We start from the raw sequence: 26138 nt of genomic DNA, 5'->3' as shown, positions 1-26138 counted from the left end.
TGTTCCCCCTACAACATGAGATGCTCTCAACATAAGGAACCGATGCTGTGGTATCACAAATAGATTTAGAGGCACAGCCTTTAACAACATATGACTGGCCTTTAAAAGTCCCTGATGAAAAGAAAGAAAACAAAAGTTAATTCAGTCTAAGCTGGACATCGGGATGTGATCTGTGTCAAATGTTTAAACCTAAGTGAGTAAAAAAAATTACTTTAATCTTTTTCCCAGATTCTCACCTGTTGCTTTAATGCAGCGATCTTCATTCCGTGAACATCTCACAGTGCTTGAGCAGTTCTGAAAATCACAGTAGTAACATGTTTTTCCATTGGGGACGTTAGAGGGATCTGCAGGAGAAAAACAAGTATTATTTTATTTTATATTCTGTACAAAATATCTAAAAAAACAAAGACAGACAAGCAGCACCTTGCTTTTTATTTTCCGATTGCATGTCATTTGGAAGTAAAATGAGTGTTGACTTTAAAAAAGTTATATGCACATGATCATTGAAGTACAATACCTGGAGCATCTTGAGCATTACACAGGTCCGTGTTACAGCAGGAAGAAGACATCTTCTTTAAGCCTAAGTTCACGAACCCACTTTGACAGGCAACAACACAATCTTTAGTCTTCACTTCAGAAGTCATCCCACCTAAAAATTATAAATGATACAGGAAAGACTACATAAGACTTCAAATGCACATTTGATGGAAAATGTGTTTATAAATGTCTGAATTTAGAATTTTTCACATTTAATTAAAAAACAAAACAAAATCATATCAAATTAAATATCAGAAATTAATGTTGAATGCTCTGTATAGAATATAAAAACAAGTAGCTATTCTGTCGCAGCTCCAGTAAAAACAGCAGCATCTCCATCAGTCAAATATAACAGTACATTTCAGTCATATTGGACTTACCAGCTTGTATCACTACTGTTTTACTCTCACAATGAAAAGATCCACTAGGACATGTTTTTACCGGTTGTCCTGTCCAAAAACTGAACGGACCTGTGGGCTCATAACAGTCGAGAGAATGTCCTAGAGAGTAAGAGACATCAAAAAAAGAGAGTAAGAGACATCAATTATCTGTATTTGTACTCTACATTGCAAACACTATTTGTCTTTGTACCTGCAGTGAAAAGAACGAAGAGAAGAAAAACTGAGATTTGCAGATCCATCTTTGATCAGGAGGAGAATGAAATAACGTGCTTGTTTCAGCGCCCATTTTATAGCTTTTTAAAAAGGGGAGGGTCTTTATGACGGACATGGAGAATTAAAGTTTCTTGTCAACATTTCTTGAAACAGAAACCTAAGCTTACATAATTTACCTGCCAGTTAAAGTAAGCTTTAAGAATTGCAAGAAATATATTGATCTACTTAAAACTAACCTTCTTAAATTTGATAGTTGACCCAAAAATGGAAATTCTGTCATCATTAAATTTAAATAGAAATGCTTTAAGGATTACCATTCAGTGAGGAGGATGGGAAGTTATTGAACATTTTAAACAATAAAGTATTACAATAGATACAATTCAGTAGTATATGACCAACACCTACACACTGGATGGAACATGATACATCCTGTTTAAACAGAAGCATAAGTTTGAGGTCTGGAAGGGACATCTAAATATAAATGCCACTCTGCATGAGACAGAAATATCCTCCTGAGACCCAGAATAGAGGTTTTGCCTCTGTAGAGGACATTATTTAGCTAATTTCTCTGAGAACATACAGTTTTAAGTCTGGATATTCTTATGAAATATGAGACATTTTTATGAACAATATTATTACACGTCTTTTTACATGACATATTGTCCCAAAACACATTCATATGCAAATGAGATAGTGTATAGATGCATAGAATCGGATTGGCATTTATGGCCATGTTTACACACACATTGCATAAAGTAAAATTGTATATCAAATTATTCTGTTATCTTTCATAACATTAAGCATCATCTTTATACAAAGTTTGGATTTTAAAAGAGCTTGAAGCATAAAAATTGATTGGTGAATGAAAAAGAATCCCATTGTTTTTGTCTATTCATGTCTTTTAATTTTCTCAATAAATAGTTCTGGTGTTCTCTACCGAGGATATAGCATATAACATAGGATTTTTTTAATTTTTTTTATATTTTTTATATCGATACGTTTTTTATGCTCCAAACAATGCAATGACCTAAACAATATTGCATTAAATAATGCATTAAAGCAATGTAAAGGCAGATTAATAGATTGATATACAAACATTTGTAGCAAAATATTTTAGAAATTCCAATTATTGGTAAAAGTGATGACTTGTAAATAAATAATCATGCATTTCTCACTGTACACTGCTCTGGTGGAGCTGTTGCTCAGCCTGCACTTTACTAGAGCACCCTCAGTCATTTCAGAAGCACCCTCAGTGATTTGATTCTGGAACCGGGCCTGCACGGGGCTAAGCCTATGTGTGAACTATATAAATCTACTGCTGTTGTTGGGTTTTGCTCAATGCTTTGTGGAAGAAGCAAGATATTTTAACAATTATATTACCGCGTGGTGAACCTATGATTACTCAAATTTAAATAATTATTACTTTGTGTTGTTGACCAGATAAAATTACACAGAAAAGAAAACAGACATGAGATAATTTTTCAGTGCACAAAAATGCCACAAATATACTCACAAGTAGGCCTACAATTTTGGCTGTAGGCTATTATTTGTGTCCCCTTCAAAAATCGCCATCCAAACCGCTAAAGGCGACTTCGTGGTTGAATGGTAGAGTGTACGCGGCAGCGGGTCAGGCTGGTGCTGCCCTGCACATGATGGCAGTGTTGCAGGCATAGCAGGCGGATCTGCTGGGATATCTCGACCTCTGAGGCGGTCACTGAGCTGCGCCACACCACAGATCTGGCTCTCCGGGCCACCAAGCAGACTGCTGCAGCGATCGGCAGATCAATGGCGGCGTTGGTGGCTACGGAGAGGCATCTGTGCCTTTCTCCTCGATTCGCCGGTTTCGCGTCTGAACTTTTCGGCTCCTCCGTGGAGGCGGTGGTTGGGAAGTTCAGAGAGGCGAAGGCGCACTCAGCTGAATTTAAGACATGCATACCGCTGAGATCTGCGTCCACACCAAGGCAGGCGGGGCCTGGTCCTTCACGGCCCGAGGGCTAGCGCCTCCTCTCGTGAGCCTCCTCCGTGGAGGAGTAAGGCTCAGAGGAGACGGGATTCCTGCCGGAAGAGGGATTTGAGGGAGGTGATCCAGGACAAACGCGGTTGGCGTTGGTGATGGATCCCCTCCCTTGAGGGCGGTTTATATCTCGGCCCTCTCCTTCTTCCATTTTAATCTTCAATTTTATCCCCCATTTTATATGATGATGTCACGGAGTGACTTAATGTGGCGGAACGTAAAATGGCGGAAATAGTTCCGCCCGGACCGTTGTCCATGAAACACACAGCCAGTTCCGGTAACTCCAGGAAACCCAAAATTTGGGCTCATTAAGAACAGGTGTGCGAACGAACATGGCAATTGGTGATTGGGCAATTCAGAGAAGAGGAGGTGGATAAATAAGGCATCCAGAGAACAGCAAGCGTGAGGTTTATTTCTGGCAAACGCTGTGGGTGAGACAGGGCGATCAGTGTGTTGGAGGGACGTATCGATGCGGATAATACAGACTGGGCGAAGTCAAAACAGAGTACTGGGCTGAATAAAGTTAAGTCGGAGTTAAGTCGGTTGAAACATTCCTTTTGAAGTGCTTGTGTTGATGTGTATTATTTCCTTGAAGAGATTGTTTACATTGAGAAGTCACCGGAAACGTGTTGAAAAGAGGAAAGAGTGTGCTGAAAGGTCGTGGTTTCGACGTTCCCATATGGTCATCCTCCGCACCGACCCTTTCCACTATCCAGGACCTATTTCCCAGCCTAATGTGGTGATCCTGACCCTAATTCACCGTGAGTGTGTGGCGTGCAGTGGGTGAGTCTTTTTGATGTGTATACACTTGAAGAATTGTAGTGTTGTGCTGTGCCAATATTGTCAGCGATCACACCCCCGACTGAAGAGGAGGCCCTGCATTAGAGGAAGTGAATTGGTGACGGTGGGCGACTGTTATATATATATACACACCCGACTGTGACTCATTAACCCTTTCCCCCACCTGGTGGTGGCGTGGCAACTGTATGAAGTAAGAGCTTGCTGTGAATATTGTGTGGAGTATCGAAGGAGGGGAAGTTGGAATTGGCTGCTGCGAAGAAAGAGCTTATGTGCTGTCTCTGTGTATGCTTCTACGTCTGTTGAGTGCTTTCAGGTGTCCGCCCTTGTCTAGATCTCTTGTCCCGCTGTTGGAAGAGGGGTGAAGGAAGCGATTGGCCCACTCAAGCAGCACATCACATGGTGTGGTACTCTACCTCGATCTACCCACCTTGGTAATACCATCTGTGGGCGCGCTAGGCCCAGCGTGTAGCAGCCTCGACCTGTACTTACATCTGCCCTGCTTGCCAGAAGCGAAGAGGTGTTGTATCTTTCCCTAAATGTTCATTGAATTAGTATACTGTAAAAGGAACTCTGTGTGTTTTATCTGCCGCCAGTCCGCAGGATTGAGCCAAAGGCTCTGTGTTGTCGTGGGACTGTTCTACTACGTGTGGGAAGTCAACGTCAACGTGCTCCTTAGAAGTCTGTCCTAGTGAGGAAGGCTAGAAGTCCGCTGTGTGCAAATACGCCCTCCTTCGACACCTAAGCCTTGACGCACTAAGGCCTGACGTCCGCCTATCCACGGGTCTGTGAGTTGCATCCATTCCAGCTATAAGCGTAGCATACTCACCTGTATACTCACCTACACGCCCAAAGCCAAGAGTCCAGTGTACCGCCCTGTATACTCACCTGTACACCCAAAGCCAAGAGTCCAGTGTACCGCCCTGTATACTCACCTGTACACCCAAAGCCAAGAGTCCAGTGTACCGCCCTGTATACTCACCTGTACACCCAAAGCCAAGAGTCCAGTGTACCGCCCTGTATACTCACCTGTACACCCAAAGCCAAGAGTCCAGTGTACCGCCCTGTATACTCACCTGTACACCCAAAGCCAAGAGTCCAGTGTACCGCCCTGCATACTCACCTACACACCCAAAGCCAAGAGTCCAGTGTACCGCCCTGTATACTCACCTGTACACCCAAAGCTAAGAGTCCAGTGTACCGCCCTGCATACTCACCTGTACGCCCAGAGCTGAGAGCCAGTGGACTGCTCTGGATATTCTTCCCGTGTGGAGAAGAGGAGGAAGTCGGGGAGATCTATCTGCACATTCCTGTGATAGGGTCAGAAGCGGCTCGGAAGCAAAGTTCTCCAGTCTCAGAGAGCTAGGCCCTTCTTTTTAAAGTATCCCTTTCCCCCTTCCCATACCTTTTTAAATAAATAAATATTGTTTTAACCTACCCGTTCTGGTCTGTTTGGTCGTTGGGGTGTTTTTGGGACCTCCTCGGGGTGGAAACTGAGGGAGAAGCGAGACTCAGGGTAGTGGTGGTCCGCTCCGACCTGTGACAATTACATCAGGCCTGAGGTGGGCCTAGGATGAGTGGAACTATGTTCTGATGGCCCACTTTGGCTGGGTTAGTGAGAGCGCCGCTTTCAGGCTTGCAAGGGCGATAGACACCGCGGTCATATGAGAACTGTGTGTTGAGTCTTCGCTCTGCACGCCGCAGGTGAGATGAGTTGGTCTATTTATGTGTGGATAACACAAAAAGTATGTATTTCTTACAGACCTCACCAGAGAATCAATTTGTTTTGCCGAATAAACAATATTCATAAACCTCTGTACATTATCAAAGGAGGATCTATTTTTAATGAATCCAGTTTGATCCATATGAATTAAACTAGACAAGACCTGCTTAAAACATAAAGCAATCATTTTACTGAAAATTTTATAATCAGAATTAAGCAGTGAGATTGGTCTGTATGAGGTACATAGATTAGGGTCTTTGCCGGGTTTCAGCAAAACTGTAATTAAAGCCTGATTCAAAGTCTCTGGTAATTATTTTTTATGAATTGTCTCCATGTACATCGAGAGCATCGGATCGATTCATTTGGAGAAAAAAAAAGTTTTATAATAATCAGAGACACCGTCCAAACCAGGTGTTTTACCTCCATCTAATGCTGCAACAGCAAATAGAATCTCTTCTTTCGAGATTTCTTTCATTGTCACATAAGACTGGGATATCCAATTTGCATAAAAAACGTTGGATTTCATCAACTCCTTCAGATGTCTACAGCGATTGATAAAAATCTAAGAATTCTTGGTTTATTAATTTAGGGTCATTAACAATTTTATTGTTCGACGAATATATTGTAGTTATAGTTTTACTAATTTCTTCTTTTCTTATTTGCCACGCGAACACTTTTCCAGTCTTATCCCCATGTTCATAATAATTCTGTCCTGATCTTAGAAGTGCATAGGATGCCAAAATATTGTATTCCAATTTTTTGGATTGTAATTGTTGAAACAGCTGAGCGTCTTTAGTCTTAAAATGTCCTCTTTCCATTGTTAAAATGCCTTTTTTGAGTAATTGTATATAATCGTATATCGTTGGAATCCTTGGCTCAAGGCGGACAAAATGAATGCCTCAGAATGGCTCGTTACCCTGGGTATTTTGGCTTTTTCCAAAAACCTACTTTTGCGAACTACTCCCACGTTGTTTCCCGATCGGAACCAAACATCTGTAGAAATGTTCTTTGGAGAGAGACTATTAATCATTTTGAAAAAAAAAATATTTTACGATTCATGGTCGCTAAGGGGAACCAAAATGTTCAACGTGTCGGGGGCCACTTTTACTAAAATGACTTTAACTTGTAAAAAAACAAGATATTTTCGCAAAACCTGGGTCACACGTCTATGTGCTCAAACTTCGTCACTTGATTTTTTTTTTGTTGATAATTGGCCACTTGGTGGCGCTGTAAGAGGACAGAATATCATGAAAATGGCTATAACCACACCCAACCATTAATCTGATAATAAGTGGCATGCAGTACCTTTGTCCAGGGTGCCATGATAGTCTATGAGAACATTGGCGTATCTCAAAAAACACAGTTTGCATCATCACCACAATACCTTTTTCACGGAAGTCTCATCCTTAGACTCCTGAATCCTTGCCGAGTCCAACAATACCAAACATGTCAGGTTTTGCCTTATGGTTTGTGTAACGGTGTAATTTAGTGCTCAAAAAACTTTTGCGATTATTTTTGAAACTGCTAGTCCAATTGAGACAAAACCCCCACAGGAAATTCGATAACATAGGTCAATAGCTAAACAATAATGTCCAGATGTCAAAACTATGATAGGAAGTGAAATCCAATCAATGTTGCCCATTAGTCATTTTTATACTCTCATAAATATACTGTAATTGTCTATAACGGGGTGTCCAATCCTGCTCCTAGAGGGCCACTGTCCTGCAGAGTTTAGCTCTAACCCCAATTCAACACACCTGCACCAGCTAATCAAGGTCTTTCAGACAGGGGTGTTGAGGCAACTTGGATCTAGACTCTGCAGGACAGTGGCCCCCCAGGACCGACTTTGGACACCTCTGGTCTATAACCTCAAAATTAAGTGAGATATTTATAACAAATTTGACACACATATGTATGACACACTCTGAGGACACCTAAAAAAGTGGTGGAGATTGGGCAAGAAGTGGTGCATTAACTGGCAAAAAACTTTTACAAATTTTAATAAAAAGATTATTCCTTAGTAAGTTGGCTGTAAATGGTCTTTTTTTCATCTATGATCTAAGTGTATTTATTTATTTGGATCCCCATTAGCCAATACCTAGGCAGTGGCTACTCTTCCTGAGGTCCCAACAAGTAAAAAATACATTAATCCACAACAATAAAAAGTCAATGAAACGTACAAACCCAAAATTAATTTCAAATATCAAAATCAACTATTTACTATTGTACCATTAAATGTTCCTTTAAAGATTTTTAACAACGTATTTTATTTTTAATTTTACTGCAAATATGTAATATGCAATAGTAAATCATTCCATATTTCCATTCCTCTATGTGTTACAGTACGTTGTTTTACAGTAGTTCTCGAAACAAAAAGTAAAAAACAATCTTTCGATGTATGCCTGGTGTTGAAATTATGACTAGTACTATATAAAAGTTGACCTTACAGGACAATAGGAGCTCTAGACAAATTATTTCTTATAAAACAAAGCAGAGAGACCATGGGCCCTATCTTGCACCGAGCGCAATTGACTTTGTACACCGACGCATGTGTCATTCCTATTTTGCACCCGCGCAAAGCGCGCTTTTCCCTCCACAGAAGCACGTCGCTAAACTAGTGAATGAACTTGCGCTCCCTGGGCGGTTCAGCGCAAAAAAGGAGGCGTGTTCCGGCGCAAACAATCCCTGGTGCTATTTTGCTGTTCCATTAAACAATTGCGCCACTGACCAGAAAAAACCTAGTCTAAAGTCAGTGGCGCGTTGCACGTTGTTCATTATGCTATTTTAAGGGCGCATGCTTGACCATAATGTATAGCGTGCACAACGCGCATACACTCTGCTCATGTGAATGGCATTTTTCCATCTTAGAAACATTGCTAAGCTAAGTAACATGCTATCTATTTCTGATGCAGAAAAGTTAGTTCATGCATTCATGACCTCGAGATTAGATTACTGTAATGCTTTATTAGCTGGTTGTCCTGCATCATCAATAAACAAACTATAGTTAGTCCAAAACGCAGCTGCTAGAGTTCTTACTAGGTCAAGAAAATATGATCATATAACACCAATTTTATCATCTCTACACTGGTTACCTGTGAAGTTCCGTATCAATTACAAAGTATTGCTACTGACCTATAAGGCCCTAAATGGTTTAGCTCCAGTGTATCTAACGGATCTTCTATCGCCCTACAATCCATCGCGCTCTTTAAGATCACTAAACTCTAGGCTTCTGGTCATTCCTAGGATATCTAAGTCCACTAAAGGAGGGAGGGCTTTTTCACATTTAGCTCCTAAACTCTGGAATAGTCTTCCTGATATTGTTCGAGGTTCAGACTCGCTGTCCCAGTTTAAAACTAGATTAAAGACGCATCTCTTTAGCCAAGCATTCACATTATAATTATCCTTTTATACTACAGTTAAATCGGATCAAAAGCATAAATATAATATTCTGAACAGCAGCTACGCTAATCATTTCCCATCTGCTTTTCTGTTGTTATCTCGGGACACTAGTCCCGAGGTAAATAGTTCATCAGCTCCAGTTTGTATCCAGCCTCTCATGGAGACTTCGGATGCCCCAACACCTGTGATGAGACGACTCGACGCCTGTGAAGAGACGACTCAACGCCAGCGTTGTTATGGCCTAAATTAATACACGATTGATTAACTTTTTCGAACATTATTCTTTAACATTGTCTTTCTAACATTTTTACTGTACATCTATGAAATGCACTTTCTGTAAAGCTGCTTTGAAACAATGTGTATTGTGAAAAGCACTATACAAATAAATTTGAATTGAATTGAATTGAATGTAACCTACACAGATGCAACAGTTATTTTTGCAAATCATAAATTGTTACACTAAAAAAATATTAACACATGAGATGACGGAAATCATTGTGGTGTGCCACGAAGATGTGAAAAAATAGGCATAAATCTAGATTACAAATGATTCAGGCTAATTGTAATAATTAAGGATAAGACCTGTTTGCCCAATAGTGGCAAGACATATATGTATATAAGGACATCTGACAAATTGGTTTGTCCGTCAAGAACCAGGAAAAAAAATTGACTGAAAAACTGAAAAAACTGAAAGACTGAAAAAAAAAAAAAGACTGTGAAATCACCTTTACCATAATGTACAACATTACAACTTCACTTCTCTGTCTTTCACTGCTCTTACAAGCACATCAGTCTCCTCGGCTGTGAACCGCTCCTGGCGTGCGCCTGGTAAATACGCCATAATAATAGCAATCCATAATGGAACTTGCGCACCTGCTTTTAAAGGGAATGTTGGATGACGCTCGGATTGGTTTATTCACGTTACGCCCAAACCACACCTATGAATAATGAAGCTACTTCAGACCAACCCATTTTAGATTTGCGCCGGGCGCAAGAGCCATTTATCCCGCCGGGAAAATAGCAACAGCGCCGAGACCCGCCCACAAAGTTACTTGCGCTTCGCGCTTTGACACTTGCGTTTCAGATCGTTAAAATAGGGCCCCATATCTGAATTTAAAAAAAGAGCCCTACCCACATACATTGGAGTAAATTGATAAAAATTGTCTCATTTTACAACTCTAAATTTGAACACAGTGGTGGAATATTGCATATGTTATATTGTATTTATTCACAATTTTATGATAAACATATAAAAAAGTCATATTTTGATTTATTTTTTAATTAATTTGTTATTTAAAAATCTAAAATGTTTTATATGTTTGGTCTATTTCCCTTCAGAAAGTTTCTGTTGATTCCACTAGGTGTAAACAGGGGAAAAAAACTTTCTTGATATCTCCTTCCGAAAAAAAGTTATTGAGATTAATCTGTCCAAACTATCTAATAACTTCTACTCATCTGCATTGATTTTCCATAGCCGCTGGGAAATCGAAAAGAAGGCTCCGCCTCCTCAACTTTGTAAAGGGAGATCTCGGACCATGTAAATAATAGACATGTTCAGTGAACTGGTCTATTAGTGGATGGCAACCAGAAGTGTGTGTAATTGCTCTTAATTCATTGAGTACTAGTTTTATAAGAATGTATGTGAGTGTATATTTGATTGTATGTTTAACATGTAATTCTGCTTCTTCCTCCAGTTGTTGGGGTAATTAGGATTTGTGTTTGTGTGGACGAGTCTCTCTCTCTGCTGGGTGGTTGTCTCTTCCGATTGCAGTGTTCCACATTTGTGGTCTGAAGTGTGAGTGTGTGATGCCCACTAAAGTGTTATCACATTTGTGGTAGTTTTCTGTCATTTTATAATTAATGTTTTGAATACTTGTTCAGGGGTAATGAACCTGGTTTCACCACCATCATTTTATAATTTATTTTATATAGAGGGCAGGAGAAATTGTGGAGTTCGCCAGCAGGGGGTGGAGTAGCGCTTATTGTGCTTCAGGGGAGCTTAGCTTTGCGGTTGCCCTCTTTCTGCTGAGCGAGATAAAAAAAAAACGGATGCAGAGTTTGCCCTGTCTCATTTATTTCTCCTGTTTACAGGTTGGTGGGATAGTAAATTAAGCTAAATACCCGAAGTGGAATATACTGACAGGTCGCTGAATGTTTAAATGTCCGCTAATAAGGCTGTTTTATGGATATGTGGATATATGTAAAGATGGCAGTATCCGCATTTTCGCGCCTGTCAACGCCACCTGTTGCTACCAAAGTCACGTCATATAGAGTTTGGGAAACTACGTCACTGCGCGTTGCATTCTGGGTAGTCGCCACCATGTTTTAGGACACGCCCGTCAGCTGTCACCTGTCAGTATTGGACACCGCTATATTAAACAGAATAGCAGAAACAACAATGGACCTGATAAATATAAAGCGCAACATTCCATACATAGAAAAGCTGAACAAAAAAGCAAAGTTGTGATACATAGAAAAAATCAATACAATTAACGGGCTTGATCCATATGAAAACAAAGTGTGGTCAGACGATTTAAACGAGTTACCGGACATTACGTTTCCAGATGTGTTTTCTTATCTTGTTTGTTGTGTCAGTATAGTACGCACAAAGGTATGTAACAAACACAAACACCTTCTGTCACCACTATAAACTTCTTTTTCATCAGCAGCACATTTCCATCCATTAAGCCAGTGTTTCCCAACAGGTAGTTGCTTGTAGTGCCAGAAGACGCGTATGAGAAGTCACGCGCGCTGTGAGAAAATGTGCCTGTGTGCACTCATCCGAAAGCGTGCACACGTCTCACAGCGCACAAATATTGAGTTATCTTTCAAGTCTTGCTCTTGAACAGACAAATTCAGACAAAAAGTATGTTAACATGTCCATCTTTATGAGTATTCTAGCAGACAAAGTTTGTATATGCCTTAAGTAAACTTTATACAGTCGAGAAAGATGACGCATATCCATGCTTTAGGTCTTAAAGGGGCAGTAGCCTTAGGTCTTAAAGGGGCAGTAGCCTTGGGTCTAAAAGGGGCAGTAGCATTAGGTCTTAAAGGGGCAGTAGCCTTGGGTCTAAAAGGGGCAGTAGCATTAGGTCTTACTGTGCGTTCACACCGGCGCCGGCGAGAGCGTCAAAGTGGCCGGAAGTCATTCATTCCAATGGGAGCCCGGCGGCGAGCTCTGGCGAGAGCGGCGCGGCGCGTCTTGGACGATTTGGGCGTCGAGGAGAGTTGAAATCAGGTCAACTTTATGGTAATGAGCTATGACGCGCTTCGGCGGCAGCCGGCGGCAACCAATGGGAATGTAGAAGTGCTCCGCTTGAGATGATTCTAGAGAACGCAGCACTGTAAACTTTGGTTCCGACCACATTAGTTCCCATTAGATGCGCAACATTATTTATACACCACACAAATGGCTTTTAATTGGTTTATTTCGTTAGCAAACATGTAACTATAATTGTTAAGTTCTTTCCATCGATCTGCTTTTTTTAACTTTCACATTTAAATGATTTCATGAGGTTATATTACACAGTTATACCCTACTTGTGGTCAGTCAGCACAAACGCCGTTTCAAAAAAGACCAAGCATTCGATCTACGTCAGAGCGGCAGCGCGTCCACGAATCTTCTACAGCGTCGATGGCAGGGCGGCCAGAGCGAAGTTTGACGCTCTCGCCGGCGGCGGTGTGAACGCACAGTTAAAGGGGCAGTAGCCTTTACTGCTGTCTGTTTAATGTCAAACAACAAAAGACAAGGACATCACTCACTGCTCTTGATTGAATAGCTTTTGTAAGTTTAATAGGATTAATCTTTATTTTATACAGTCAAATATGCAATGTTATTTTACATTTGATCAATTTCTGTACCTGAAAACTAATGTTAGACGTACCTGAAAAACCTGAAAAGCATAGTTTATTTTATTAGTATCTTTGCTCGACAGTATTTATTTGTGCTGCTGCTTGTATTTAAATTATTTTTTCTGGTTATTTTCTTAATTTATATTTGACAGTTGTCCTTTTTCCCTGAACATCTATCTATCTATCTATCTATCTATCTATCTATCTATCTATCTATCTATCTATCTATCTATCTATCTATCTATCTATCTATCTATCTATCTATCTATCTATCTATCTATCTATCTATCTATCTATCTATCTATCTATCTATCTATCTATCTATCTATCTAAGGTTTTGCACTCGCAACGCCTTAATGAACAGCCGCTCATGCCATGGGTGATCCTCAGCTCCAGTGGCCAAGTGGAATGTGCGCACTTTGCATGGCTGGCATAGCAGAGTCTTGCACACATGTTGGGGCTCTCCTGTTTAAAATTGAAACAGCAGTTTGCATACAGGGGACCAAGACTGTCACTGATGTCCCAGCCTACTGGATGATACCCGCTAGTATTGACAAGGTTCAAGCAGAGGTGGGCTACAAGATTGACTTCTCCTCTGGTGCAGCTAAGAGGGTGGCACTCGACAAGTGCATCAGTGGGGAGAGAGGAATGTCAGGTATACGTACTCGTTTTGGCTCTGCGAGTCGTTGTGCACATGAGCCCATGCTTTCAGACCTGTCACCCCTGCTTCTGAGTTTGCACACTCACAGCAAGGCTGTTTGTCTTTCTGGGATGGAGGAGTACTACCATCATTATATCGACCCTGTTAAGCCACATGTAGTGCCGAAGTCCCTACAGCACCTTCGTGACCCAGGAAAGGATGGATGCGAGCTACCTGTCCTGCTCCAGCATTGCCAAACCCTCACACACGTAGTAGCTGTAACGGAGACACAGGCAGCTGCAGTGGAAGCTCAGACGAGACTGCAACATCGATCACCTGTCTGGTACAAATCAAGAGCAGGAAGAATAACAGCTTCCAATATGCATGCCGTTTTGTCCACTACAGTTGAGAAACCAGCTACATCAACTGTTTCAAGGGTGTGCTGTCCCAAAAAAACAGCAACCTCAGCTGCCATCAGATGGGGAATAGACAAGGAAGAAACAGCAAGGCAGGCCTATGTCACACTGTCAGCATCCCAGCACACAAACCTTAAAGTGGAGCAATGTGGATTTATAATAAATCCACTATTTCCTGAGGTTGGGGCATCACCTGACGGCCTCATTCACTGCACATGTTGTGGGAAAGGCTGCCTGGAAATTAAATGCCCATTTAAACACTGCAACAACTCCATCCTGCAGGCCTGTGCAGATGACAGCAATTTCTGTCTCCAGGTAACTGATGGCAAGTTACACTTGAAACAGACACACAAGTACTACAGCCAGGTACAAACACAGATATTTGTTACTGGGTCACAGTTTTGTGACTTTCTTGTGTGGACAGTGAAAGACTGTGCTGTGGTTCGGGTCTTACCGGATGCGGACTACTAGACTGCACTTCTCAAGAGGGCACAGGAGTTCTTCCACAAAGTGTCACTACCTGAGCTTGTGGCTTGTTATTATACTCAAAAAGCCTCCACAAATACACCTGTTTCAAAAGAGCTACAGCCCTCTCACACAAAAAGGGCAAGAAAACAACACATGAGAACATAAGACTTTGGTGCATTTGCAGGGGGCCTGAAGACCTGGATGACCTGGTGGCTTGTGACAATAGCCACGTTTACATGCACACTTTTTTGTCATTCCGATTAAAATCATTCTGATTGAAAGATTCGGTGGACTGTTTACATGAGACGTTATCTAAACCGATCTGGTGTTTACATGTGCTGACTTTCAGTAGGAATCATTTTGTGACATGCGCATAGTTTGTCTGCCGCCTCAGATTCATTACGTATCTTGGATCAATAGTTCTGTGTTGGTAATTTTTATATTTATTCATTTTTCTGTGGGCGGACATGCAGTAGTTTAACCTAATTTATGTCCTATACAATGGCTATTTCAACAGCTGTGAATAATGAATGCGGAATCAAAAATGAATTCAATTAATTTATTTTGAAAAACACAAAATTAACAAGAAAATGCACTCAAATTATTAATAAAAACATAGGATATACGGTGAAACATGAATGAAGCATTCAAGACGTGCTCAGCATCATTACTAGTAGTACTAAACATTTATATTTCAGATGATTAAGGAAAGATACCATAATCACAAAGGTATAAATATTAACAAAAGTAATTAAAGTAGACTGTGGGTAATGTTACTTAACCAATTTGAAGCAGTTGTTGAATTTTTTTTTATAGCTAACTTAACTAACGAGAAACAGAGAGCAGCTTGAATGTTCCTCGTTGAAATGGCAGCTCTCAACGGCCAACAGGACTTGTACAGTTTTATAAAAATACAGTTTTATAAAAGCTATTTATTATTTGTCGTAAAGTGTAAGAATCACCTCAGAAAAATAAATTCTTCTGTCAGGCGCAGTTGAAGCCTAGGACAAACGCTGTCGAGATGGTGTAGCCAGGCTATGACTGTGTCATTATTCCAACATCATGTTCATAACTTGTTACGAAATAAAACGTTTAATACCTCAGAAAAATGAACTTTCCTCTCAGTCAACATTAGCCTGGTGTGAGCTCTTCAGTTGAGGAGGCGCGCGCTGTATATCACGTCACAGAAAGACGTGCACTCAAAGTAATCGGATCAGATCGTTTACATGGTGGAATTTTTCGTTTGATCGGTTCATGAAAAGGTTTATCCCACCCCTCTCAACCCGATTACAATTTCATTCAGTTTGGCCATTTTTATTCCGATTGAGGTGTTTATATGGAGTATTTTTATTCGGATTGGACTTTTAAACCGATTACAGTGCTCCATGTAAACGCACCTAGTGAGGCACCTTCCGAAAGTGAGTCATGGTTTTGTACCTCCTGTACACACTGACACTTTTGAGCACAAGTGTGTTTTTTTGTACTTATAGTTGTCTTTTTAATTATTTAGTTCAATAGTTATTTTTCTATTCAGCTTGTTTGCATATTGCATTATCTGTGTTCTTGATATTTGAAGGTTGCACTGCTATTAAAGGGATAGTCTGTCAGTAGTAATGCATGTGAATGGTAACAAAATCTTTGAGGGTAAAAAAACATGCACAGACAAATTCAAATTAAACACTGCGGCTCGTGACGACACGTGTTTAATTTAAATTTGTCTGTGTATGTTTTTTTACTCTCATAGATTTTACCATTCACATAGATTACGAATGACACTGCAACGGTTGGAGTTAAACATCGTTTGTGTTCTACTGAAGAAACAAACAGGTAAGCAGATAACCATCACATTTTTATTTTGATTACTTAATTAACTTTTTACGTGTTAAGGTTACACTACCCATTTGTTTTATATGTTGAATGCGTTACTGTGATCTGTAAACATGTACCTCAGTGTTATGATGCACAAATAAAGAGAGAATGAATACTTTTTTGTCATTTATTATTGTCATTTATTATTGTAACGTGGTTTGCAGTAACAGATATGATAATGCAGGATGTGTTACTAAGGGAAGTGTCAACAGTGTAATTACAAATGTAAAATGGTTCCATATACAGTAAATCAAAGTAAAAAAAATCTGCACACTGTTAATACTGCTCCCAAAGATTTATTAAAACATGCAACGTTTCAACACAAAAGGGTCTTCGTCAGGCAAACAACAAGCACAAACAGGTAGAATATATATCTGTGTGAACCATCACGCCTGACCTCATTAATGAGCTGATTACCCAATAAAAATAAATAAAAAAAGGCAATCAAAACAATAAAAAACAAAAAAACAAAAGAAAAACCCATAATTTACAAACCCAGATATAATTCAAAATATCATCTTAAACAATTTGCTAGCAGGGAAAAAGAACAAAACGAAAAGGGGGATTTTTATAACAATACATGGAAAGTAAAAATACAAAAAAATAGCAAATATTCACAAAAAAGGTTTCAAATCAATCTCCATATTCAAATCTTTTATATACACAAACATATTATATAAAACTTTATATAAAAATGTATTTTGGATGAGCTTAATCAAGTGCTGTCAAATCGATTGATGCAATAGTTTATGGTTTCATAACAACGCTGGGGCACATATTAGTCAAGGCACAGCATACAGTCACAATCTTGTCCATGAACGTCATGTCCTCGCCTTGACATGGGAGTACCACGCTGACTGGTACAATTCCACTTAGTATGGTGTACTTTGTGCGTACACACCCAATCACCCTCTCCACATGAACCCTGAGGTGAGCTATCTGGCGTGTTTCCTCCACATCTTTTGCATCCAGCTGGCTGCGTCCTCTTGTGAACGCAGGTATTTTCACTTCTGCACACATGAGTCCAACACTGTCTCTGATGTCAAATCCCTGATCTGCCAACACCAAGTCCCCAGGCAATAGTTTAGTAAGAAGGCCACTATTCTCAGTCACATGCTTGTCACTGACACGACCTCCCCACCCTTGGGAAATAAAAGAGATAAATCCCGGTGGCATAATGCCAATGAGATACTTTAGGGTGTGATGGTGTTTGTAGTGGGAAAATGTCTGCGCTCTAGCTTTGAGATTTGAGGCTCTTTCAATGCAAATTTCAAAGCAGTCCACAATAACTGCAACACGATTACCAAAAGCCTCTACAAACTGATGTGGCATGGTTGCATGCAAGCAGTGTCTTTCTGGCCAGTGCACCAAGGGTTTGAGATGTCTAAACATTGTACCTATGTTATCTCTGAATGTGGTGGACACAGTCTTTCGATCCACAGAGAAGAGGTATGCAATGTGCTGAATTGGCAGATTCAGCCTGAGGCGCATCTGTGTTGAAAGGAGCATCTGAAAAGGTGAGAGTTTTCGGCCAGTCTGTGGCATGATGCAGGGAAGAAGCTGTGTCAGCACAGCCATCAGAAGCACAAAACACGGAAGCCCAGTGTAGTACCTGACCTTGTCGTCATCATCTTTAAAAGAATCTTCATCCATCATCTTATGAGATAGCTCTTCCTTCAGTCTCCTGTTCTCCTCCAACAAACGGTTAATTTCAGCACGCCTGCAGCTACAAAGATGGCATTCCTGCTGTTCTGCTGTGTACTCATTTGAGCCTGCAACATCCATCTGAAAAGTATCATCTGCTGTTGCAGCTTCATCCACGTCCAGTGTCTGGACAGCTACATCTAGTGGTGCAGGTGCAGCGTGATCCCCTGTTAAAGCTTGCTGTCTCCTTGTACTCCTGTTAAACTGCCCAGGGTCCTTTGCTTTAACTTCTGTGTGCCCGAGATGCAATGATGGTACTCAGTCGGGATCACACTGTAGCATTTCATTGGCAGGTTTGCCTAAAATTAAAAGCCTGGATTTATTCAATTAGTTATGTAGTTATTCAGCCTGTAACTTCTGCAAAGTTAGCGATTAATGCTGCCTTCACGTGCTCTCGGAATTATCGTAAATACGAGTTTCCTAGGTAAACATTGCACATGAACGCCCTCACATATTGAAACTTGAATGCAATGAGCTCATAATCACGGCTTCAGAAGTCGGGATTATCAAATTTCCGATAGCACGTGAAGGCAGCATAAGCAACAGTTCCACGAGTCACGACATGTTTGCGTTTCTAGCAGTAACAACAAACAGTTAGACGTGTTTTGTTTATAACTTACCTTTTTGAAAATGCCGTGAACAAACAAACATGTGCCGGGGAATGTTTTTGAAGGTGATGGTTTTCCGTCTTACTGCTGCTACCCATGCCATGCGACGCCGCTTTGTTAACGAGGTCACCTGAGATCCAGTGTGCTGTTTCCATGGGGGAAAGCTGAAAAATCGCACTCCATTTGAGATTTTGTTTCCACGCCGGTCGTGAGTGCGATTATGGCAGTTAATTACACAACGCGCGTTTACCATTGTAACGTATTTTTTAGCTGAACTAACTGAATTAAACTTATAGAACTCGATTTCCAATCCAACACAGTATCGATCGCAGCTTCCATGTCCTAAAGTCCCAACATGCATTGCGTTACTGACGTCACGTTCCCAGACTCTATTGCCGTTTGTGGCGGTGGCGGTGCTGATTTGGTTTATCAATGGCTCAAAAACCGATATTCACTCTATGCAGGGGCTTCGTTATGTGAGAAAGCGGTGTTCTTTATAATATAAGCACTTCAGAAATAGTTGAAATTGCATATATTATTTTATATAATTGTGAAATGATTGTGCGAACCTGCAACCTCTTATACACTAACTGCCATTTACATTATTAGCATAATATATTTAGCAATAGTCTTCATTTACTCCACAAGCAAGGTTAATTGCCCGCATCACATTATTGGTGTAAATCACTCATTTCTGTAATTGGATGACCTACTCAATAAAGGCGCACCACGCGAAACATAATCAACAGCTATAGCAGAGAAAAGAGACAGAAGGCGGAGCGGCAGCAGCTGAAATTCAGGGACTGAGCTCCGTCGGGTTTGTCTTGACAAAGTCGGACTAATTAAGCCAGCATTAGGCCTTAGTAAAATTAGGACATTTAGCTTTAACATTAAACATACCTTAATGTTGCCTTAATAATTAAATTAAACATGCCTTAATAAAACACATTAAAGGCTGCATCTTGAGACAAAACAATGGCACTGACATATTTTAAGATATGCTTTCATTTAAAACAGCTTAAAGGGTTAGTTCACCCAAAAATGAAAATTCTGTCATTAATTACTAACCCTCATGTCGTTTGACACCCGTCAGACCTCCGTTCATCTTCAGACACAAATGAAGATATTTTAGTGTAAATCTGATGCTCTGAAAGGCCTCCATTGGCTCAATGGCACGGTTCACTCTCAAGACCCTTAAAATGTACTAAAGACGTCGTTACAAAGTCCATCTCACTACAGTGGTTCTAAAATAACTTTATAAATCGGCGAGAATAGTTTTTGTGCGCAAAAAACCCTAAATAACGACTTACATAGTGATGACGATTTCAAAACACGGCATCATGAAGCTTCAAAGCGTTATGAATCAATGAGCCGAATGATGATTCGGATCGCGTGTCAAACCGCCAAACTGCTGAAATTTGGCGATCCAAACTGCTGAATCGACTCACTGATTCATAACGCTTCGAAGCTTCATGATGCCGTGTTTTGAAATCGTCATCACTATGTAAGTCGTTATTTAGGGTTTTTTTGCGCACAAAAACTATTCTCGTCGATTTATAAAGTTATTTTAGAGCCACTGTAGTGAGATGGACTTTGTAACGACGTCTTTAGTACCTTTTAAGGGTCTTGAGAGTGTAAAGTGCATTGTGCCAATGGAGGCCTTTCAGAGCATCAGATTTACACTAAAATATCTTCATTTCTGTTCCGAAGATGAACGGAGGTCTTACGGGTGTCGAACGACATGAGGGAAAGTAATTAATGACAGAATTTTCATTTTTGGGTGAACTAACCCTTTAAGCCTTTTCTGTGAAAGACTTTGTTTAATATCAAAAGCAGGTTTGGCAATTTGAGAGCGAGAGACGTGTGTGATGACAGGGAGACGGAGGGAGAGCAGGGAAAGGAAATGCAGCTGAACGAATACGCTGCGTGTTTATTAAATAGCGTAAACAAATTAATAACGACACGCAATATGTGGTGGCCGGTGTTGATTCTGTGATTCCCACTTTCAATAAATTTTGATAACATGATAGTTGATAGTTTTATGGGGGCTGGCATGACAGACAGCCCACCTAAAAAACTTCTAGAACCGCCCCTGCTCAGTGTCCAGACCCTCGTCCACTCCACGGGCCTGGCCCTACATCCTGTCCCCAGGTTGTGCCTCCGCTCCACCTCCTTCCTGGACAGTTTTACAAGCATCTGGAAGCCACTTCTTTGAGGACCGTGAGAAAAAAAGCTGTGAATGCTGGATCCATCCTTGTGCCTCAACTTCTCCACAGGCCTCTTCCATCGCTTGAAGAAGACTTCCTTGGTTGTAAGGGTTGCAATCATATACTTAACATCTTCAAGAGGAGAATATGCTAGAAATAACATCATCCTGAAATGTGATTCTCAAACAACTATTTCACCAGTGCTGAATGGTGGAAGTTGACATTGTCAACAACAATTACAAAATTAATTGAGGGAGGTAAGAAAAAAAAAATAAGAGCCTTTCTGTGTTGTGTGCCACAACACCAGTGGATTATTGTCCAGGGACATTGACTGTGGCACAAAGTTTATATTGGGCTGATCTCTGTCCAGCTTCCCTCAAAGAAAAAACATAATTTATGAATTAGGGTGACTCTGATTTCCTTTGAAACTGGTCTGTACCCTATCCTTCGACCTTTCCTCCCTCCTCTTACACCTTGCTCTCAACCTATCCCCTGGTCCATGTTTTCTAATATATTTTCTTCGTTTGTTCTTTCCACTGCCATTGCCTTTCACTCTAACATCTCTTCTCCCTCTACTCTTCCTTCATCCTCAACTCTTCTTCCTATAGCCAACCATCGATTCCTTTCCCCTCATCTATTCCATCCCCTCTTCCATTATTCCTCTCCACTCTATCCTCTCCATCACCTCCCAGTCTTACACTTCTTTCTTTTCCCATTCTTTTTTGTTGTTTTTGTTGTTTTTCTTTTCTTCTTTTATAGTTTTTGTAATTGAGATCAGCTATTACAACCTGTTTAGGACAATTACAAAGTGTTCAGATTACAGTGTGTTAACTGCTCTGAAAACAGTGACCTGAGTTTGGAAAAGAAAATCTGTAAAAAGAGGTTTGAATTTGTGTTGCATCAAATAATTTTCAGAATTTGCATTCTGCCATTTTAGCTAAATATACAGATTTACACTTGAATGTAATGATGTGTTCCTGTAGACTACAGATACTGGTCATTCCCACATGATATTTACGTTAACAATCAGAAGTAAAATTTAAAGTCACTTTAGACTGAACCGTCTGCCACATGCACTAATGTAATGAACGATCTGATGTAAAGCAAAACAATGAAACTACAACAAGGCACTGTTTAGAAAGACTTTAATGCTGATATTTGGCACCAGTTTTGACTGACAGCAGAAGTTCAGGAGTCTTTACTCCAATAATAGGCGGGATGAACAGTAAATTACATGATCGTCCAGTTAGGCTTTGTTTTGTGATAATGACCGGTTGACTGTGCATTAGATATACTGCTGAATGACATGGTTCATGTTAGTTTATCATAGTATGATGATCAGTTTTTACAATTCATTTGATCTTCTTGCTGTTCTTGTCGTCCTCATAAACCTGAAAGAGAAAACAAATTTAGTTGATCTGCAGTGTGTGTCAGTCCGAGTGTTTGAGATTCACATCACCTTAATCACAGCAGTACATTTCAGCATCATTGAGAGCGGTGTCATCTCCTTTTTCCTGTCGCTCTTCTATCCGTGAGGTGATGCCGCAGATTCCTCTTCCCTCACACGTTGGGCTCCATTTGCCCCATTCACCCCAGTCTGTGCCGTCACCCTCCAGATATATACCTTCACTGCATCTGAACCTGGAATAAATTCAGATGTGACAATATTATGATGCAATATCTGATTGTGCTATTGGATAGAATGTCAGTCACATGATCGCCTGCAGCCCAATCACATCCATGAACAGCAGCTGAGACGGAGAGTCGCAAGGACACATTTCTCAATACTTGGGTCACTTTTTCAAAACTCTTCACACAGTTCTTCTAACACACTTTCAGCTTGGCACAACAGTTAATTTCACATTCAACATGCATTAAAACTACCAAAACACGTCATTCATGTCTCAAATCAACTCATTCTTCCAGAACACTAGCAAAGGTTTGACCAAAAAACACACTTTACCACTCATAAAAGACAGACCTAAAAACACGATCAGGTAGCATTATACAAGCTTTTATTTTGCAATATTCAAAACATCAACATTTAATTCTCAATAAGAGCTTCTATAGATGTGTTTCAGGGTTGGAGCCAAACTCTGCCGGAGTGCGACTCTAGGACTGAACTTGCCGACCCCTGCTCTAAGTAGAGAAAAACCAAGGGTATAATTGTACCATAAGGACCAATTGTGTACCTTAAAAGGTACAGTTATAAGTTTTGTTCCCCAAGAAACACAATTGTACATCCACTGTACCTTTTTTTATGAGAGTGCATTACAAAATTATTCCCAAGTTTTCCTCTTTTGAATGGATGGTAATGAATTGAAAGACTAACACTTGAGTAGATGTTCATCTATTTTCTTTGAAATTTCAAATTTCTGTCATTTTTGTGTTTTGTTAGGTTAGGTTTTGAACTTAAGTCTAACAGTTTTGGAAAGAGTATATAAACATGTGCAAATTGGCCTATAGGTTCATAAAGTTTTGGTGGTGTTTGTGTCTAAGTGAGAGAAGAACTCATGTAAATCGAAAGATGTCGTCATTGAATGCATTCTGTGCCAAAGCAATGATAAATGATCCACAGTTTAGCCCTCACAGATTTCTGTTGTGATCCTGTGTGAAGAGTTTTGAAAAAGTGAAGTATTGAGAAATGTGTCCTAGCGATTGTAAACTGTAACTGAACAGCTGATGGGGAAACTGAGTCTTTAAATAGCTAAATAAAACCAGGATGACTTATAGCACCACATGCTCACCTGATGTTGTTTGCGGCCGTGTCATCTCCACTTCCTTGGTGAGATTCGACTCTCAGCTGGAAAGCTGACAAATATCCAGAAGGACACCATTTGATTTCTGTCCACTCACCCCAGCTGAAGAAAAGACACAAAGAGGTTTCTCGATCAAATCAAACTCTCTAACTTAAACACATAATGCAAAAAAAAATTATAATATGAGTCCATTACTATCCCATGCCGGACTCAATTGAGGTGTAGTCACTTGCGGATAACACTCCTTTGGACCGATCGGCACAGTGAAGACGAATTGCATTGAGCGCTGTATCATCACCATCAAAATGTTGTTCCACCTTAAAACAACAACAACATTGAGGAAATCTTCCATTTGAAAGAGAGTTAACTCTAGGCAATGCAAGTTTATTTGTATACTCAATACCCAACTTACCCTCAGACTAAACCCTACGGCATACGCTCCCCTTGGACACATGGTCGAATACCTCCAATACCCCCAGCCCCCTCCATTCGGCACACTCAGTATTGATCTGAATCCTCTGGCTGAGCTCACATGCTGCCCAATAATGGCTAGCAGTGAAAACGCAATGCAAAAGAAGTGATGCATTGCTACAGCTCTGACCTGATTGAGAGATTAATCTTCAGATGATCTGCAGCCTCAAAGCGATCAGTGATCAGTTATAAACGGGCGGCTCAACCCCTGTGATGTGAGAATGATCAGGCAGACTCAGAGACAGTGCAGAACCACAACACTCTCGAGTGAAGCCTCATATTTATACACAAGATTGAGCTGAATCATCCATGATGGCCATCCAATCACAGTACTCAAAGATCAACCCCTACCATATATGGCATATTGAATTGTTTTGTCTTTGTTTAGCTTTGATGGTGTGTACTTTGATCTTAACATCTTTGACCTTATTATTTATTCTCAGGTTAGGTAAAGTAAGTCAGGTCAGGGACAATTTGGTCAGAAGACTTCTCTGTGTGATGTTATTGCTCAAAGCCTTAAAACACTAAAAAGCAAAGCCTCTGCGGTTTTTGTAATCAATTACATTTATTTTAAATGGTTACTTTACTGAAATGTATTTAATTATTAAAGAGTAAAATACAAAAATCATGCTTTGAATCAAAGGTGTAGTCAGCTCTGGGCTTCTAGGCTTCGGGGACTTTGATTACTTTCATATCTTATGTTAAGTATGTTTGTTTAGTTTCTTCATTTCTTTTTGATATGGGGATTGTAGGGGAGGGTGCCAGTTTTGTTTGTACTCCCTCTTTTTCTCCTATTTATGGTAGACAGGGAGAAAGCGATGTTTTTTTTCATTTATTTTTCGGATGATCTCTTTCTAAGTAATTTACTAAGATTTTTGGGTTAGTTCGTTTAAGTTTTGTTTGTTAGTTTGGCCTAGCTCTCCCCTGAAGTCATTATCCCCTGTTTTGATTATTATTTTCTGTTATCCTTGCCAACCTTCCCATCCCATCCCATCCTTCCTATTGTTCTGCCTTCCCAACTTAAACTCTGCTCAGCTACATCTGCTGCTTTATTTATTCATATCCGAAAATCCCAAGTGCACTCTCTGGGAAATTGTCTAAAAAAATAGAAGCCAATGGGATACCCAAACTGCTCTGGTCCCCGAAGTGCTGCTTCAAAACAGAAAAGACAAAATTAACAGTAGGATTCGTTGAACCATTGCGTAGCCATACTCGTATATCACATCTCTGGCCCGTCATCAACCATTTCAGAATATGCCAAGTTTGTTCAAATAAAACCACATCATGTCTTCCTATTCCATGATTGAGTATTTGTCTGAACTATCTCCTCTAAAGTGTGGTGGTGTTGTCACTTCAGCTTTCAGGATCAAGTTCATTTTGAAGCATCAATGACAGTAATATTTGACTGGTCAGTCACATGACCACTGACACCTTCTTAGCGGATGGATAATTTGGAAATTCAGTCCTCATCATGCTTTCTCTAATTGATTGACTAATCTCAATACCAATTTGTTTCATGAGGATACTCATTTGACCAGACATTTCTGACTCCTGAAGAGTATACTTGTAGTTACTGGCTGCAGCGATTGGGCAACCACACATTTGGACTCTGTCATCAAGGAAAGACCAACTGTTCTACCCCAGCCTATACTACAGTACTCAGGATCATCGAACAGCTTTGTTTTGTCAGGCGTATTCAGAACACTGCCCTGCCCTCTACCAGCCATAAATGTAGAGTAATGTGAGTAAAAGCGCTTGATCTAGTTAGGCCATAACTCACCAGTCTGTATATCAGTCGCCCACCCAAGTCTTTAGCGTCGAATTCTCGTGACACAGTTCATCAGCAGTCTCCTCCTAGGCACAGTTCAAACCGTCTGACCTCCGAACGCCACAGACGAAACAGCAATAGATGACTGAAGTCTTGTCTCGCCTCCAGCTCCCGTCAACTCCACGTCAGCAATGTCCCAAATATCCTCTTTGTAACGTTGCTGTGTGACCATAACATAACCAATATGGGACTTCCCCCTAAAGTCAGATAAGGAACCTTGAACTGCAGCAC

General features: G+C 40.4%; 1 protein-coding gene across 1 annotated transcript; it reads right to left on the bottom strand.

The window, feature by feature from the left end:
* Window positions 1-21976: 21976 nt before the first annotated feature.
* On the bottom strand, window positions 21977-24366 carry LOC307137323 (vitelline membrane outer layer protein 1-like). The gene is made up of 5 exons (XM_079834923.1): window positions 24021-24366; window positions 23804-23925; window positions 23597-23710; window positions 22309-22490; window positions 21977-22240 (listed from the first exon to the last, which is right to left on the bottom strand). The coding sequence occupies exons 1-4, from the start codon at window positions 24192-24194 to the stop codon at window positions 22310-22312; spliced, it is 591 nt and encodes a 196-aa protein (XP_079691049.1). The 5' UTR covers window positions 24195-24366; the 3' UTR covers window positions 21977-22240; window position 22309.
* Between the last annotated feature and the right edge of the window lie 1772 nt (window positions 24367-26138).

The sequence above is a fragment of the Gobio gobio genome (genome assembly GCF_949357685.1).
Source record: "Gobio gobio genome assembly, chromosome: 14".
NCBI classification, from domain to species: domain Eukaryota; kingdom Metazoa; phylum Chordata; class Actinopteri; order Cypriniformes; family Gobionidae; genus Gobio; species Gobio gobio.
Note: the sequence above shows the minus strand (reverse complement) of the source record. Positions and strands in the feature narration are given on the sequence as shown.